The 14,304-nt window shown below is 47.6% G+C and overlaps 1 protein-coding gene and 1 long non-coding RNA gene across 2 annotated transcripts in view; one reads left to right on the top strand and one right to left on the bottom strand.

Moving 5' to 3' along the window:
• URB1 (URB1 ribosome biogenesis homolog) overlaps positions 1–9,469 on the bottom strand; it is a 64,816-nt gene extending 55,347 nt beyond the window's left edge. The window contains exons 1-4 of the mRNA XM_025872135.2: positions 9,234–9,469; positions 6,558–6,697; positions 5,366–5,517; positions 4,253–4,385 (exon numbers count right to left, since the gene is read on the bottom strand). Of these exons, the coding sequence (XP_025727920.1) occupies positions 4,253–4,385; positions 5,366–5,517; positions 6,558–6,697; positions 9,234–9,375 (567 nt within the window). The 5' untranslated portion in view covers positions 9,376–9,469. The remainder of the gene's footprint in view (positions 1–4,252; positions 4,386–5,365; positions 5,518–6,557; positions 6,698–9,233) is intronic.
• A 107-nt stretch (positions 9,470–9,576) lies between these two features.
• Positions 9,577–10,455, top strand: LOC112820665 (uncharacterized). The gene is made up of 2 exons (XR_003207222.2): positions 9,577–9,805; positions 10,195–10,455. It is a non-coding gene; the product is annotated as an uncharacterized lncRNA (long non-coding RNA).
• Positions 10,456–14,304: the final 3,849 nt, after the last annotated feature.

Below are 14,304 nucleotides of genomic sequence, written 5' to 3'. Positions count from 1 at the left end.
TGAAAATCCAGAAAATCCAGAGCCAATGGAAAGACCAGTTCTGCTTCTGCTGACACCAAAGAGGTGACGTCTGGGTTTTATTAGGTATTATAAATTCACACCAGACACCAAAGCCCAGATGCTGCCATACTACAAACCCAGCATGGCCTTCCCGACTGCCATCTACAGGGTCCTGCAGGACGCGGCCATGACCCAGGATAGTGGGCATCCTCAAGGAGGGCCCACCGGCCATGACCAGTCACCAACACCTCGGGGGAAGTGGTGGGGACCAACTTTCCCTCCCAGTAATTTTCATATCCCGGTGGCCGGTCACGTGCACCGCTCATCGGCTGCACCAGCGCTAGGGTCCTCCACTGCTTCAACTGTACTCTCTTCCCTACTTTAGTTATTCCAAAGATACCTTAATTTGCTGCCAAGAACTAAGTTAATACCATGGAGAATTATTGCCCTGGATGCCCGGAAAAGATTAAGAAGTCGGCCTTCCAGATAGTTCCATTCCATTTAGTAGTGGCACTGTGGCGGTGGCGAAGAGGAGGAGGAGGAGATCAATGTCATTTATTGAGCACTTACTATACGTCAGACACCAAGGCAAAGGCTGCACATCTGTGACTTCATTTACTCCTTATAACAACTTGAAGTGGAGATGCCTTCTATACCCATTTTACAGATGAGGAAACAGAGGTTTTAAAAACTCATTCAAGGCCACACAGCTACTAAGTGAGTATGTCCTAGAATTACAAAGTGTGAAATAACTGGACAAACATACTGCTGCACGTGTGACCTTATGTCTGACTTTAGAAAGTGTTTTCTTCTCAGAGCTTCCAGGCCTTTTCATTTCACTTGTTCTCAAGATGCAAGGACCACACTTGGAACCACTTAGGCCTCTACATGAGTATTTAATTAATTGCCTTGTTTTATTGGGTGTATGTTTCTCAGGGAGAAGGGAAAGGCCACCTGACCACGCTCTGCAACATCTGGATGGAGGCCTTGCGCACTGACTGAATTCATGGGTCTACACCTCCATCCTTGCCCCACAGCAGTTCAGCAAGACCTCATCAGACCAATGCTGGTTTATTCCAAAAGCACTAAGAGCTCAAAACTATCCTCCCCATTCTGGGGACTACTCTGCGGACTTCCTCACAATATGGAATTTGGGTACAATGGTCACTAAAGCCTTGAAAATGAGCTGCATTTCCTCAGAGTACCAGCAACGTTTCAGTGCCTTTAAAACTCACCAATTCAATCCTGTTCAAACACCAATTATAGTCAAGATGCCATAATCTCAGGCCCAGAGAGGACACAAAGATGACTAAGATGTTGTCCCTGTCCTCAGGAAGCTTAAAGTAACCACTGCTCCCATGCTATGTGGATGCCTTCTCATTGGAAGAAACATGTCAACTAATACAAGCAGTTAACTTGTTATCCTGATCTACGTATGCCTCGTGTTTCAAAAGAATGCTGGTAGGATGCCAAAACTTGCCTGGGAAGACTAAATTAGGTTCTGTGCTTTGCTAGCTAGTTAGAAAGGCTCTACCAGTTTTGGGGAGGGGTTTTGTCCACTTAAGTACTGGGAGTCAGGGCCCTGGAATGCAGGTCCCAGTTATGTGCCATTCTAGATCTTTCCATCCTGCTAACACACAGCAGTTGGGACTAGATCCCCTCAAGGGTCCCCCCAGCAACGAGTCTTGAACTGACATGGAATGTAGTCCTCACCTCCTGCTATCCATCTTGGATACCGCAGCCAACCCCAGATTTCAGGTTCCCAACACTGTGCACAAACCAAGACGCCCAAGACACAGCACCCGCCCCACTCCAAGCAGCCACGGCCACGCATCCCGCTCATCCTCCTGGCCAGACAGCTCCTCACTGTCCCCTGGGCCTCCGCCCTCCATCTCCAGCAAGCTCCATCAAAGGCAAGAGGGTCACACGCCTACTCCTCATCCCTACCCCGGGACTTCACAGTGCTATTATCCCAGGAAGAAGGCATCCTGAACTCTTTATGGCTTGTTCTGCAAAACACGGTCTAAAATAGACCAAAACATATTTGGTAGAACTGCTTTTTGGCAAATGATATGAACAGTGCTTTCTTTGGCTGGACGAAAGAGAACCATAATCCTCTCTCTTTATGAGGCTTTAATAATTCCCTCCAAAATGTTAAAACACACTTACTAAAAAAAAAACAGATCTAGATATCCAACAATAACTAAATGGCATGAAAAGAAAGGTGGGGGGCGTGGTGAGAGAAAACGCTGCCGACATGAAGAAATTTAACAGACCCACCAAACACAATATGTAGCCTCTGTTTGGATCCTGATTTGAACCACGAAGTGTAAAGACACTTCAGAGATAGTGGGAAAAACTTGAGACCCAACTGGGCATCGGTGATATGAAGAGTTGTGAACAGTATCACGTGCAGGGATGGTACTGTGGTTCTGTGTTTTACAAGGTTGCTTTCTGTTAGAGGTACACACTGAAATATGCATAAGGGAACATGGTTCAGATGTGGGATCCGCTATACTCGACTGTCCCCAAACAAACCAAAAACGTGGCAGAGGGGACCATGTCTGCAGCTGGAGGACGGGTTCTCTGTGCTGCTATTTTTTAACGTCCCTAACGTTCCTGTATGGGAAAAAAAATTTAATGCCTAAAAATCATTTCCCACGACAAAATATTTAAGGTACACCATAAAGTAAAAACACTTTCGTCTTGACAACATCTCCCATTTTACAGATCAAGGAGATGAAAATATAACTTGCCAAGAGGACCCTGAGGTGAGGCAGCGCGCGCACACAGCCTGCAGCCGGGGCTCAGGCAGGGGAGCCTGCGCTGGGCCTTCCCCCGTTGTGTCTTGGTGGGTGGTCCGGGGTACTGACATATTTTACTTACAGGACCGAGCTGGTTGAGGTCAAGAGAGACGGGGTGGAAATGGGAAGCGAATCTGATCACTGACAGGCTGATTGCCAAGGAAGACCAAAGAACCATGACATTTGCCCTAGTGTGCAAACAGCACGTAAATTCTTTTTATTAGAAACACATTTAAACGTCAGCAGCCATTACCCAATGAATGGAATTTGTTGACACATTCATAGTATGTAAATAACTCACGATAAGAAAGAAGAGTATCCATAAGACACTAAGACCTGGAATTCTTTTCCTCAGAAGAACACCTTATTTGTCGTGCCAGGAAAACCCTCAACACGGGGCCAACCTCACAGAGCCAGAAAAGCTACCTGGTAATACTGTGATTAACGTCCAGTCTATTACCTGCCAGTGTGGAAACTCATGCATTTCCCCAAAGAGCGAGAGGACAGGGTGCAGGCGTAAATTGCGCTCCCGCGCTTCTCGACCTCGGCAGACAGGTTGGTTAACTGTCAGTGCGCTGTTTGTGCTCGGGAAGGGGGCATGGAGAAGACAGCCCTGGCTGCTCCCGGCACGGCAGCGCCAGCAGGGAGGCCTGAGACAACCTACCGGTGGCCCATGGCACCTCTCTCCAGCTTCCGAGTCCTCCAACTTGTGCCTTCTCCTCAAGAACCTTTCTAAACCCAAGTGAAACTTCTAGAGCCACCCGGGAACTTTTTTTTTAGTAACAGCTCTCCTGAAAACCATTCACACTTCCATTCTCTTTGGTACAATCCAGCACCTACTCATGACAAGACTTACTGACGGGAGACATGGGACACATTAAAAAGCCATAAATGGGGGCGCCTGGGTGGCTCAGTCGTTAAGCGTCTGCCTTCGGCTCAGGTCATGATCCCAGGGTCCCGGGATCGAGCCCCACATCGGGCTCCCTGCTCGGCGGGAGGCCTGCTTCTCCCTCTCCCACTCCCCCTGCTTGTGCTCCCTCTCTCGCTGTGTCTCTGTCAAATAAATAAAATCTTAAAAAAAAAAAAAAGCCATAAATGTCCTCTTTGATGATGTCACTGGTTTAAACTTCCGAGAGTTTTCTCCGAAGTGGACAGAATAGGAACAGGGCTGGGACGCCCCACAGGCTCCATGCCACAAGGCACACACGGGTTATTTCCTTTACTCTGTGAAGACGCTCACAGGCCAAACACCCCAATGCTGGGCCCCCAGAGAAACTGTCCTCGGATGTCCCCGTCGTTCAGGCTCTGCCACGCGTTTCTGCACACATTGGCCTTCTACTTCACCCACGTGAGCACCAAGGCCAGAGAAAGGATGACAAACAAACCACTACGGCCCTCCAAAGGGAAAGGAAATACACAGGAAGTATGAAACGCTCAGAACTCCTCACCTTGGAACCCCTCTTGGTCGCCAGGGTGTACAAGGTCTTTTTATTCAAATCAAAATGGCTGCAGACGTCCCTGGCGGCCTCAGGACCCTGGGTCACCATGGCGGCCATCAGGTTCAGACAGGCTCGGGCCATCCTGCACAGGGATGAAAAAACCAGGCATGTCAAGAACAGCTGAAGCACAAAGCCAGCTGCGCTCCTGGTTGTGTAGTCTGCTATCCCCCAGGCAGAAAAAGGAAGGAAAGAGACATGCAGACAAGCTCTAAAACAAAAACAAAAACAAAAAAACACAACTTAACAAAATCTCCAAATAAACCTTAAAAACTGAGTCTGAAAAGGCTCCAAGAATACAAAATATGATACAAGGAGGATGGCAGTTTCTCTCTCCAGTAAATCGCCCTGTACCCGGGAGACCCGCAGCTCATCCCCTGCAGAGGCAGGGTGCAGGGGATGACTTCTTCACGGTGCGCATCTCCAAGAGCAAGCTCTCAGCTGCCTTTCCTTTCCACAGCCACCTGGAATCCATGGTTTACTGTGCATCCACCACACTCCAGGCACCTTTCTAGGTGGAGGAAGACTGCACCTTCCAGAACAGTCAAGGCCCCCACCTGCGTGCACCTTGCACTCTAGTGGAGGGAAGCAGTCAGCGGACTGACATGGAATATTACATCAAATGTCAAGCTACACTAACAGATCTACAAACAGATACTTCTGTCCACAAGCTAATGGACAGAGAGTGACAGTGGATGGGGGGGTGGTGAAACAAGGCCTCTCAGGGATGACACTTCCACGCCACGGAGTCCTGAAGCGGAGAGGGATGGAGGGAGAGCCAATCACGAGGAGCCCCTGGGGCAGAAGGATGGACAATGGAAAGGATGTCTGCAGTCAAAGGTTCCCACGACAGCAAGAACGGCAGGGCAGGAGTGAGAAGGACGCACATTAGGAGTCGGTGACAGCGAGGGGCTGGTCAACAGGGGTGGCAGGGGCAGAGCCACAGCCCTGATGGCCTTGGAAACCGCTCAGCTCTGCTTTATGAGTGGAGGGAAGGTCAAGTGCACTCATGGACAGCTGAACGCAGACCGAGCCCACGGCTAGTCCTGCCACAGGGCAACTTACCTGTAGCCCGAGGCATACAGGGACTCACAGATGAGCTTCATGTGATTATTCATTAGCTTTTTCACAATGTTGGCCCCCACAACGTGAAAATGGGAAAGATCGCTTGCTGTCCGCAATAGTATAGCCTCAAAAACTTGAAATATTAATAGCATCTGTAAAGACAGAATTGAAAGGCTTACAAATCAGCTCATTTGTTTTTTCCCCTCTGTACATATGTTCCTTTTGTCTTAGCCACAGTCACTTTAAAACCTTCAACAGATCCTGAGCCAAAGGCGGGAAGGTGACAGCTTGGCAGGTGGCTCCGCAGACCCCAGGCTCTGAAATTAGTCTTGCTCCCATAGTCCAGCTAAATAGAGACTTGCTTGGGCGCCTTGGTGGCTCAGTCATTAAGCGTCTGCCTTCGGCTCACGTCATGACTGAGCCCCGCATTGGGCTCCCTGCTCCGCAGGAAGCCTGCTTCTCCCTCTCCCATTCCCCCTGCTTGTGTTCCCTCTCTCACTGTGTTTCTGTCAAATGGATAAATAAAATCTTAAATAAGAAAAATAAAAATAAATAAATAAATAGAGGCTTGCTTGCTTACAATTACACAAAATGAAATGAAAAGAGAAATTTCTACTCATGACCAGGCCTCACTGCTTTGGGGATATTTGGGTCTACAGCCTTACAGCAATAACCCTGAGATCTCAACAGGTTCATAAATATCCCAAATTTTGAACCTCTTTGGAACCAGAAAACCAAAGTCAACTCAAGTTTGTGTCTGCAACCACGACACGTGGTTTCTACCTATTTCCTTTTTGTTAAAACAAACCACGTCAAGGGGGTAACTGGCCGGCTCAGTCAGCAGAGCGTGCGACTCCTGATCTTGGGGCTGTAAGTTCGAGGCCCATGTTGGGTTCAGAGATTACTTAAAAACAACCCATGTCAAAACCAAGTGCATTCAGATTAAGAATCTATGATCCTTCCTTCTGGTATCATTCACTAATATGAGGTTAGCGCTTTCCACTAAAATGCTGTAAAAAGTCATGGTGCAAAACTGAATGTATTCCTACAGCATAGGCACAAAGCATCGTCTTCTCTAGAAAGCTGGTAATGTCCTAGAAATTTCCATCACATTTCTCTCCATCAAGCTCAACACAATAGTGGCATATAAACTTTTCCTCCTCTTCAGCAAGTCGGGTAAGGAGTAACATACTTCACTTTCAGGTCGCTTCTCCCCACTCAGGAGCTGGAAAATCTCAGCACACTCCACAGAAATCTTTATGTACCCTTCCACAACATCATACACGTCTTCTCGAGGTAGCTTCTTGGCAATAGTGACAAATGCTTCCAAGGCTGAAATAAGAGTAATGTTCAAATGTTAACAAGGACCGTCTCCTGAGCAACAATCACAAACCACCACAGTGACAAGAGGAGGATTTCCGGCAGGAGCATCCACGTGACTGGAACTGCCACTTACTGAGAGGGAGAACACAGCAGCAATGTGGAGACAGGGACATCGAGGGTTCTGACACAGTCCTTTCTCTATCTCCAGTGAGGGGGCGGGCAATAACTTTCAAAGCAACTGCTTGAGAACCCAACCCTTCGTGATGCAGTGATTCTCCCTGAAGCTGCCATCGATCCACTCCTAGGCACCCTCTGGGTCTAGAAAACATGGCATATCTAGATCTCTATATAGATCTATATACAATGGAATATTATGCAGCCTGAAAAGGGGGGAAATCCTGCTTTTTGCAACAGGTACGGACCTTTGAGGGCAATGAGCAAGATAAGTTAAAGAAAGACAAATACTGTATGTTCTACTTACATGGGGAACCTAAAAGAGCCAAACTCATAGAAAAAGAGACCAGAATGGTGGTTGCCAGCGGCTAGGGGGGTGGGGGAAATGGGGAAGTATTGGTCAAAAGGTACAAACTTCCAGCTATAAGATGAGTAGGTTCTGGGGGGCCCGGCTGGCTCAGCAGGTACAGCATGTGACTCTTCATCTCGGGGTCGTGGGTTTGAGCCTCACATTGGGGGTAGAGTTTACTTTAAAAAATAATAAGATGAGTAAGTTCTGGGGATCTAATGCAGAGCATGGTGACTATAATTAACAGTACCGTATTATATACTTGAAAGTTATGCAGAGCATAAATCCTGAATGCTATCACACACCAAAAATGGTAATTATGTGAGGGGATGGACGCATTAACTAAGCTTATTGTGGTCAACACTTCACAGTATATGTGTGTCCTTAACCCACTGTACACCTTAAACTTCTATCAGTTATGTCAATAATATCTCAATAAAGGTGGGCAAAAACAACACAAAAATAACAATAAGCCTTTCCTCATGCCTCGATGAAAACAACACCTGCCAATTCCACCTCCCTGATTTTTCCGTCAGGAGATCTCATCACAGGATGTTATGAGAACACATCAACAGGGAAAGAGAATCCAAGACAGAGATCAGATTCAAACACAAATGCAACACCACCTCATTCAAGGGATTACCGGTCACCCTCTGACTTCAGCTTTGCCACATCTTCCAACTACTTCTTCTGTACCCATCTCCTGTCAACCTGAGTTTCCTTGGGAAACCTGTTCAAATGCAGCACCCGAATGCCAGGCAGCTCTCTGAGCAAAACCATGAATATGTACATGAACACGATCTTTTAAATAATTAAGCATGCTCTTTCTTCTGCCACAAAGGTACCTGTCCCTGTTCCTACCCCATCCTACAACTCTACTGAAAAGCCACTTCCTCTGGGGAGACTTCTTTGATCTCCCAGATTAGGTCTGAGGCTGGAAGACACCAGGTATCTCTCCTTCGGAGGAGTGGTACTTAGAACTCTTCCTATGTGATTTTATTGATTGATATCTGTCTTCCCCACTTCGCTACGCATATGCCCCATAATGGCAGCGCCCATGTCTGATTTTTTACTCATCATTTTATCTCTACTTAGCAAATAATAGCCCCTGGTAAATAACGAATGAATCAATGAAATGTATAATTCTGCACTAAAACAGGTATCATCTTCATAGCACTGGCTGTCAGTTGCAGACATCAAATGTTTAAAAGCAAAATGTATGGAAGACAAATTATTACGTGGGGATATTCTGGCCATCAGCTTAATAATCTCTTTAACCTGAGAGCCACTATTATTGTTTTATTTTGACAGAGCACCAGTGTCTCCCCATACTAGCATATTCAATTGCGTTTTTTCCCCCTCATAATCTACATACTTTCTAATGGATTACAAGAAGCTCTGAAGAAGGGTGATCACGCTTTTCAGAAAGTGAAATTATAGAATCTGCTCCATCTTAGTCACTAGTCCAATCCTGGTCAACTGACAAGTCCTTGTGGGGCTTCATGCGGTAGCTTATTACATGTCATCAGATCAGCGTGAGTGCTGGAGGGTCAAAGCTATTGAAAATAGCGCTGACAACCACAGAAGTAGCAAACTGCCTCACTGAGCAGCCCCGAGCTGACCCACGGTTGAGACTCGCTAAATACCGTTCGTTGTGTGAAGGTATTTGTTTCCCTAACAACTGCAATAAAGAGGTTTTAAAAACCTGCTGAGGGATGCTGCCCGGCCAAGGGAGGCGTGCAGTCGCGTGGAACTGTCACAACCGAGCAAGGTGGGCCCTCCGGCCGTCGCTGACAGCCCAGGGCAAGGAAGTGCAGCGCGCGGCCCTACAGCGGCCCCGGCCGCCCGGGGCCCAGGACGCCCGAGCACCGCGGCCTCGGTTTCCCCGTCTGCAAATCGGAAGGCCCGGCTCTGTAGCTCGGGACCGAACAGCTGCAGAGGAGGGCTGAGCCTGGCACAGGGGCGCGGCCGGGACCCGCCTCGCTCGCACGTGCTCTCCGCCCCGGCCTGCCCCGCACTCACCCGGCTCGGCGCCCTGCGGGTCCCGCAGCTGAGCCTTGAAGCGCACGCCCGTGAGCTCTTCAGCGCGGGCCCGCTTGGGTGGGCCGGCGCGGGGAGCCGCGCCGTCCTGGCCGCCCGGAGCCTTCCTCTTGGGGACCCCCATGGCCGAAAGCGCAACGGCGCACCGGGATCCACACACTTGCAGACCCGGGAAACCGACGCGCGGAAATCGGTGAAGCTCCTCTGCGTGCCCCAGACCTACACGTGCGCCGGAAGGGGCGGGACTAGAGGAAGGGGCGGGGCCTCACGCGGGGGGCGGGGCCCAGGACGAGGGTGCAGGGGCCCGGGCTGGCGGAAGGGGCGGGGCCTGGGGCGGAGCGAGGCCTAAGGGAGAGCTGGAGGCCAGGAAGCGGGTTAGCTGGAGTGGAGGTGGAGGTGGTGCTGGCTCTGAGCCCCGAGTTTTCTCCTGTTTGTGGCGTCCCCGCTGGCTCGCTCGCATCTCAGGACAAGCGGACGCCCCACGGCAATCCCACCCGGCCGCAGTGAGGAGGAGCCCACCAGTCCCCGGCAGCCCTCCCGAGGGTCCTCGGCAGGTAGAGCCCCGGGGGCCTCCATTCCCCGAGGGCGCGAGCTCGGGGCGTCGCGGCTGCACACTCAGATCACTTCTTGACTTGAAGGTGCCCTGACGCTGCCAGTAGAAGAACTTGCTTGACAAGCAATGGGATTCGATGCTTTGCCTATTTGAAGCCCTGAGGGTTGGCCGGGAGGGTAGATGCCCCTGGCTAAATTCCAGGCCGTCTGGGGCGGGAGGTCCTCCCTCGAGCACCTGGGCCGAGGGTCGTGCGGGTGCCCCTAACTCTGACCCCGCCCTGTGTCACAGCCCGAACCAGATGGCTTGTCTGGTGGGGTACAGCCCCACACTGGCCTCCATCCCGGGCTTCCCCAAAATGATGGGAGGACGTGAACCCTTCTGGCCAAGCAGGTACGAGGAGACACGTAACTTCTGGAAAACCCTTCTTGGACAGTGCAGCGGCTTCCACATCTAAGTTCCCATCCTTGAAATGGAGCCAGCGGAGCCAGCCTTTCCTAGTCTCCGGGGCTGTCCAGAACTGAGAAAGTGATGCAGTGTATGAAAAACTGCTTTGACGGGAAATAAAGTCCTGTGTTTTGTAAGATGTCAATGACTTGAGAGCCACATTAAATGCTTTGCAATAAAATAGAGATTTAGATGAATGAGTAAAAACAGACTGGTCCATTTCTTAATACGACTTCATCAATACTTGGTTATGTGTTCAAATAAATCATGAACCAGCTCATTAAATGAGTAATTTGATGATTCCTGGAATTCTCCATGAGGTTGTCTCCTAGTCTGAGGTAATACTATCTTGTGTTCTGTAAACAGATGTGTAATGAGCATCCATGGATGTGGCCTTTTGTGGCCTTTGGGATTTAGAGTCTCTAGTAGAAAAAGCCCGGGGTGTTGACCCTGAACCTCGGACCTGGCAAGACAATGGCACCTGTGGAAATGCCTATGTTGTGGGTAGGTCAGATGGAGGGATTCCTATGGCAGATTAGAGCTGATGCAGCAGTATTAAGAGACAAGGATATGCTCAAAATTCAAGCTGTAAAGGGCAATACTCCTATTGGTAGAGACAGAGACCTAACTCTAATTATCCACACTGGTTCTCTTCTGTGGTTAATTGCCAACCACCAACTTTGTTTACAATCAGGGTGGACCAAAGAGGCAGCAGGGAAAGGTAAGAAACAATCAAAAGCCCTGTATTCAGTTTCTGCCTGTGTGACCTTGGGCAAATCATCATCTCTCTTTACAAAGACTTAAAGAGGGTGCGGGAACTTGCCAGTATTACCCAGCTAATAAGTGTTGGAACCACTCATCCAATTTATCCTAACCCCAGTTACTGTCCTCAGTTTAAAAACAAAGAAACAGGTTGTCCCTGCCCATCCCAGCCTTATCCAGAGATATGTCTAATGAGGCATGGCTCAGGAGCACGGCTGGATGCTTCAGACTCAGCCTGATGCCATGAATCATTGATGCCAGTTAGCTAACCCCACTTGTTCAGTTATCAGGCTTACCAAACAACTCCCAGGTAGTGACATGGCTCTCTACTATAGTAAAGGTCTGCATGGAGAGAAAGGGTGTGATTTGCCCCAAAGAACATTCTGGTCTATTGATGTTTACCACTGTTTTCATGATGTTCCAAGTTGGTATCCACTTGGGAGTCTTTGCACTTGCTGTTTCCTCTGAAACTCTACCCGGACCTCACATGACTCATACTTTCAGGTGGGCTCTTCCTATCCATGTCTCCCCTTCTTATCCTCCTCTATTTTCCTTTATTGCCTTTAATTACCTACTGGTGATATTAGATATTCATTTGCTTGTCAAACTCCTTTCTTAAAATGTGCACTCTATAATGACACAAAACAAAGTTCTGTGTGCCATTCTTACTACCTAGAACAGATTTGGTACATCACACATTTCAATATATATTTGTTGAGTAGGTAAATGTCTTGGTTAATGTCAGTCTATTCTAAAAGGTTTTCTCTTGGATCAAAAAGCCTCAGGATGCAGGTTTTTGAGTCTACGAGCTTATGAACTGGCCCCTGGACCGCGGTGAATTAGCCAAGGGAAGTGTCCAACTTCTAATATCCAACCAATTCACCTCTAGTCACCACACTAACTGGCCCCTGGGCCGCGGTGAATTAGCCAAGGGAAGTGTCCAACTTCTAATATCCAACCAATTCACCTCTAGTCACCACACTAACTGGCCCCTGGACCGCGGTGAATATGCCAAGGGAAGTGTCCAACTTCTAATATCCAACCAATTCACCTCTAGTCACCACACTAACTGGCCCCTGGACCGCGGTGAATTAGCCAAGGGAAGTGTCCAACTTCTAATATCCAACCAATTCACCTCTAGTCACCACACCACTGTTAAGTGTGTGTGTGTTCATCCCTGTTTCAATCTTATAAGTTTAATTTCAAATTCTGGAAAGGGGTAAAAGGAGAAACTGAATCAGAGCCCATAACAAGTTCTATTAAAGCATGTTTATTGCAGACACTCAAGGTGAGAGGTGTACATTGCTGTACACAAGAAAAAGTTATCAAGTTGGCTTACCCTATGTTATTTCATCTGGATAACAGCTTGCTAATGCAGTCACATAGAGAGGAGAAATGGAATTTCTTCATTCTGATGCAAGTTTTTATCTCTTTGGTGGTTGATGTTTTGGTGTGGCCCGTACTGAGATCAAGACAGTTCCATCATCAGCTTGCTTAGCAGTGAGCAAAATGAAGTATTCTTTCAAAGACAGTCACTATAACTCAGGTGACAGACACAGTGCCCATAGGCTAGAAAAGGTAAGTAAACCTACAGTTCCTCAATTCAAGTCAAGAAAACACCAATATCCACCAATATTTGCTATGTGCATTGCATGATACAACCAGCTGTAATAGATTCAAAAAAGTGTAACACAGTATACCTACCCCCAAGGGACTCACAACATCCCTGAGAATATGACACCCCTGGCAAGCTCAATAGCAATAAAGAATTCAGCCAAGACCCCAAGACGATATGTTCTAGGGCCTTCTGATAATTGCAAATGAATTATTTGACAAATAGACACATCGCACTAGTATGATCCAGGTTAGATCACTGGGGGCTTCTTACTGAAGTGACAGTAAAGCAGTGAGGAAAACAAGCATAAAATTTGCCTTCTTCTCTGAAGAAGAAAAGTAGAAAATGTTGCCCTCCTGTCCAATGTGGAAAAAAGAGTTGTAAGTGCGAGACCCGTCTTGATAAAAATTCTGACATGGCCCCGGGGTGGCTCAGTCTGTTAAGCATCTGCCTTCGGCTCAGGTCATGATCTCAGGGTCCTGGGATTGAGCCCCATATTGGGCTCCCTGCTCAGCAAGGAGTCTGCTTCTCCCTCTCCCTCTGACCCTCCTCCCTGCTTGTGCTCTCTCTGTCTCAAATAAATAAAATACTAAAAAAAAACCCTGACATAGATGAAAGACAAGATGTCTTCTTGAAACTCCCAAGTCCAGTCTCTGCTCACCTACTTCTCCACACCTGCTTGCATAGCACCTTCCTGCTGCCCCCATCTTCCCAAAGCCCCAGCTGCGGCAGCTCTCCCTGAGCTCATCTCCCCGGAGAATGTCCTTCAGGAGTATTCCTTGTTGCGGCCCCCTCCCTATGCTAGTCCTCCTTCTTCTCCATTCTTTCTCCATAACCTGTTCCCTTGCAAAAGTGTTTTTAGCCAGCCACCAGGAAATAGAGAAATCTGATAAATTCACCGTTCAATTTTGGAGAATAATAGTGATTTATAGCCAACCCGTGAAAATATTTTTGTCCTTTAAAAGAGGACACTCAGAGATCACAACCCCCAAGATGAATTTCTAGGAGTTGTGACATCGAATGGGAATGGGAGCGAGGGTGGTGGGAAATGAGGAGGGCATGGACCGGGACAAGAGGAGCTTCTGAACACCGTGCGTGAATCTGTGTGTGAATTCCAGCCCTTATCCCGTATGTTACATTTTACATTTGGGAGGCATGACTCAATTTTTAAAAATATACTTCTAAATCCATTCAGGAAGTATGTACTGGTCCTGCTAGGACAATACCTACAAGAGTCATGTCCTCAATAAATATGTATTATGTTGGTGATGAGGGTCTTAGACCAGACCACTCAAAATACTAGGTTATCGAATTGACAGCCCTATTCTTTGAACAGCAAAATGTTCCATACCTAATTTAGACAGTAAAATATCAGGTGATAAATTTCAAGGATATTATGGAAACCAGCCTGCCATCTTATCATTGCACAGAAATGTGAGAAAATACAGAAAGTTTGAGTAACAAACTATTCAAATGGATAGACAGTAATAGAACTTTATACCTACAGAGAACATATGTTCTTTTGAAATAATATGAAAGTGATAAAAATTGACCACATTCTAGGCCAAAAAGGAGGCCCCAATAAATTAAAAAAAAAATCAACATTTACAAACCATGTTCTCTGACCACCAAGCAATAAAATTTAACCTTGATAATGAGGATAGGTTTTTTCAAATCCC

The sequence above is a fragment of the Callorhinus ursinus genome, unplaced genomic scaffold (assembly GCF_003265705.2).
Source record: "Callorhinus ursinus isolate GAN/ISIS: 27379988/994484 unplaced genomic scaffold, GSC_fseal_2.0 scaffold1, whole genome shotgun sequence".
Classification (NCBI taxonomy): Eukaryota; Metazoa; Chordata; class Mammalia; order Carnivora; family Otariidae; genus Callorhinus; species Callorhinus ursinus.
The sequence above is the reverse complement of the archived record's forward strand: the minus strand, read 5'-3'. Positions and strand labels throughout refer to the sequence as shown.